Source organism: Phalaenopsis equestris, unplaced genomic scaffold (genome assembly GCF_001263595.1).
Source record: "Phalaenopsis equestris unplaced genomic scaffold, ASM126359v1 Scaffold000383, whole genome shotgun sequence".
Taxonomy (NCBI): Eukaryota; Viridiplantae; Streptophyta; class Magnoliopsida; order Asparagales; family Orchidaceae; genus Phalaenopsis; species Phalaenopsis equestris.
Window position 1 is genome coordinate 20,174 of NW_018164825.1, and position 4,480 is coordinate 24,653.

Sequence of the window (4,480 nt, forward strand, 5' to 3'; positions counted from 1 at the left end):
CACGCCATCTATCTTATGGATGAAAATGTTTATTTCAATTTTTAAAAATTAAAATGATGGTATATTTTATGTGATATAAATTTTTGTGGTGATATAAATGTAAAAATTAACGTATAGATGCTAGATATGTAAATACAAGAATTGAGCGGTAAGTTTGTAAATGACTAAAATGAAAATATAGAGAACATAAAACATAATTCTTACATATCTACATATATCTTCATCTTTATATTTACTTTTATAACACCCAATTCTCTAAATCACATAAAGAAATCTACTAATATTAACCCATGAAAGCAGATTTTTAAATGTTTATTGAGGTGTTATTTGAGTGGTATTGCGAGAGTTCTGTGGTGTTATTCGACTGATGTTATTTCAATGTTGTTATGATGTTTTTGCGATATTATTGCAATGTAATTGGGGTGTTATTGTGTAATACTATAATAAGACCAAAATAATACCACAATAATATTGTAATAACACCACATATTCTAAATTTTGTGCTGTTATTATGTGATTGCGGTATTATTGTGATATTATTGAGGTGTTATTGCGGAGTTAGTATTACAGAATTATGTGAAATTTTTTTATAACGCTACAATAATATCATAATAACATCTCAACAATGCCATAATAATACTGAAATAACATCAGTAGAATACTACCACAAAGTCATCACAATATCAACCAAATAATACCACAATAATATCTCAATAGCACAACTCAATTTGCAATAACATCTAAACAACCTCAATACCACTCAAATAACGTCGAGTCAGGTATGCATTAAAATATGAACAAGTATTACATCAGGACTCCTAACGTAGGTAAACTATGTTCGAAGTCCACTAATATGCGGACACATGGCTTCAAGGAATGTGCGTGTTTTCCTGCGATTTGCGATTCGACTCGGTTATTTCATATTATTCAGATGTTATTGTAGTGATATTGATGCGTTATTGTGTTAAGTTAGCGGCTTACACTTGTCTAAATTTGATTGGACCTGAATCATGATGGAATATTCCGGTTTCTTCGGGTTCAGTCGAATGACCTGTTTCGTTTCCTATTGTTTCTCTTCCCTTCAATCTCTCCCGCAGGCCTTTTTTCTCCTGCTGCTCGATTGTTTCTTTTTCTTCTTCTGCTGCTCTTGATAGTTTTCATCCAAAGGGAGATATTTCAACCACACCACAAATTATGCACTGAACGGGGAAGAATTTAGGGCTCGCTCGCGTTAGGGTTTTGATCGTGCTTTGCTGAAATGGTTCTCATCTTCGATCTCTTGAATAAATGGATGAGGCAACGGCTTCATGCTGAAAATATGGTATTGCGGGTAGAGTTGAACTTGCCGTCTATATTTAATTTTGGGCTTTGGAGTCCTGCGAATAGTTGAATATCTTGGTTGTATAATAATTAAAGGAGCTAGAGTTGGGGTTTAATCCTCTTATTGTGCCCATAAAAAGCAATGCTCCATTCTTGGGTTGAACCAATCAAAAAGTGCCTACTTGTTGTGTTATGTGGAAATGCATCTGGCAGAGAAAGACCGGTCGGGGGTGATGGCACGCGGTATCCCTTTCCTGATATTGCTTCTTCTGGTTTCTTTGAGGTAGATCTTATAAGAATCTTAGACAAACTAGTTATGATTCTTTGATGTTTTCCCTGTACATATTTCTATCCACCCGTATGCATTGATGTTCTGCTTGGAGGCATCCTTAACTTTTGGCCGTTGAAACCTAGGTTCGGACTCTTATGAATCCAACGATAGATCAATTCCTGGATGTTCAGAGTGCAACATGTCCAGAGATTCTTTACTTTCAGGGACAGCAACTTGAGGGTGAAGAAGAAATTGGTTCTCTCTTGTGGGGAACCACCGATGCGACTAACCCTGATTTTTTTATTTCTCTTATTATTCCTCCGTTACCCACAATTGTAAGTTATTCTTCTGTTTTGATGACTTTAAAAAGTAATAATTTTGTTTAATTCTCACGTTATTTCATTTTCATTTGATTTGGTAAACAGGAATATATATGTTGCTACAAGTAGAACAAAAATATATTCGAATTGCTTATAAAATTGCTTTCTGATGAGTGAGATCATTTAGTTCAGTAATATGTTGTTAGGTGAGACTGTGGAGTACTAAAATTTTTGTAGGCAATGTTAAAATTCTACCACTAGCTTGTAGGTTTTCACCCCATTGCTCATCATTTAGGAGGAAAAAAGGTTAATGTTAAGTTGTTCCCTCATTAACTTTGACATGATTTTAATTTGAGTTCCCTAGAGGATACTTTACCTTTTTTTTTTTTTGTTTAACGAAAATCCAGGTGAATGCAAATTATTCTCTAATGTATTGCTTCGGTCTTGATTTTTTGCTCGTGCATTTTGCCATTGCTATGAACTTGCAATGAACATTGATCTTGCGTGCAGGAAGTTAGGAACATGAGTTATTTAGGCCTATCTTCTCCTCAGGGATATTTGAGAATATTTACCTATAAATTCATGTTTCTATCCTCATGTACTAGATATTTGACTGGCACATGATATTTGAGAATACTTACTTGCAAAATATCTTAATGTACTAGTGTTTTAATATAAGTTTTCTGTGCAATCAAAGTTTATTTTTCAATGTTATACTAATATATTGATCACTTATATTCAGTTTATGAGTATGCCCATGCATGATTAACATATGCTATTTAATGTTCTTTAGTAATTAAGTTCTATATTAGATTTGTTTATTTTGTTGAGCCTTGTAGCTCATTAGATTGTTATAAATCTTTTTATAGGAAAAGAAAAATAAAAGATTGAGGCCTGGTAAAATCAGTATAATTTTATGATCATATTTTGCTGTATGACAATTGTAAAAAAGAGAAATTTTGAGAAAAAAATATTAGACAAAACTTATATTTTTTCAAGAATTTTTGTATATTTTCTTATGCTATTTAGATATATTTAAATGAAGTATTTTGGATTGCTTCATCTTAATTTAAATAGTTTGATTTTATTGGAGTCATGTGTAATGAGTTTTTTCAGGTGAATTTTGGTATTGAGCTTATCTTCCACTCTATATCGGTATGTCACCAGAATGGGTGTTGGAGATATATTCAGTCAGGTGAAACACACTCACCTTTATTACGACCTGCATCGACTTATAGAGAGATCCCGTGGGGCTTGAAATAGTTCTAGTGCTTATTTGTGTAGGATGAGGTGATATTAAATAATCATGAAAGTAAATTGCACTCGAGATTATGAAATAATGTCCCTAGTCTTATATTCAATTTTTTTGCACGAATCTAGAATATATTATTTGAAATTTGATCATTTTAAAGGATTTCACATTTGAAATAACTAGATAATTTAACAGTCTGCATAATTCATCATAAATTTTAATTTGGACGTGAAAGTAATTCTTCTTAAGTTAATCACTATGCTAACATATACTCCAAAATTCTAGATAATTGACAAACTGATAGGGTTGATTAACATAATGAATCATATTAATTAGTTCAAGGCTCTCTTTCTGCTGGCCTGAATCTAGACATTTTCTCTCCACTCTAGCTATTCCAATTTACCAAAATCTCTAATTGGCTGGTGACCATCCAATGATTAAAAGCAAAGGGATGGTAAGAAGACAAAAGCAAAAGATAAGAAGATAAAAGAGGGGAATGTTTGCCTTCTCATGAACCTTTTGGAGATGGAAATGCCCACAACCATGGCAGTATTTTTTTGTGGAAGTATAAGTGCAAATGACTCTACAATGTTAAAGAGGAGGCGGCAGCGACATTGAGGTCACTGGTGCGTTAGGATTATCGATGATGACGGTGAGGTCACTGAAAGTATTGTTGTTAGTGGAGCTTTCTTGGCAACCCTCCATTGATTATCGGTCGGGACAACCAGGGCATAGGAATGTGAACTCTCCATAACGACAATGCTCCTCATTTGCCATTGTATTGAAAAAATGCTCATGATATAAAAAGGAAAGCTTGAATGCTGGCATGTTGAGCGAGTTGGGAAAAAAAATAAGTGTAGGTGATTTGACAAATACCACATTTAATTTTCCTCATATTTGTCATATAATTCCATTTTCTAAGATGAAGCATTATACTCCCTATGGAAACAGTCATGAAGGACTTGGAAAAATCCTAAAAATAGCTTTGAAGGACTAGACAAATACGATCTCTTATGAATTTTGAAAGTTCTTGACCTACATTTAATTTTCCTCATATTTGCTTATTTAACACTGCCGTTGCCGGTCCCAAGCCCGAATGCGAAAAGTGGAGGGTTGCGTTAGGTAGTCGATAGCCAGCGTAAAACTTGTCGAAAAAAATCATGACATGAATCCTTTTGATTATTGTGTTAGTGCTAGAGCGTCATCTGGAAGCAACGCGCTGTATAGTCTGAATATAGTGAAAAGTGTGCAAGGGCCGCTACACCGGTGCCCGGGTGTAGTGTTAAATAAGCAAAGGTTCTCACATTACGGACGAAT

The 4,480-nt window shown here is 34.0% G+C and overlaps 1 protein-coding gene across 2 annotated transcripts in view; it reads left to right on the forward strand.

The window, feature by feature from the left end:
• Nucleotides 1-1,038: 1,038 nt before the first annotated feature.
• Nucleotides 1,039-4,480, forward strand: part of LOC110026605 (AT-rich interactive domain-containing protein 4-like) — a 61,979-nt gene continuing 58,537 nt past the window's right edge. For both annotated transcript variants that reach the window (XM_020727605.1, XM_020727606.1), the window contains exons 1-2: nt 1,039-1,603; nt 1,735-1,926. In XM_020727605.1, the coding sequence (XP_020583264.1) occupies nt 1,463-1,603; nt 1,735-1,926 (333 nt within the window). In that variant the 5' untranslated portion in view covers nt 1,039-1,462. The remainder of the gene's footprint in view (nt 1,604-1,734; nt 1,927-4,480) is intronic.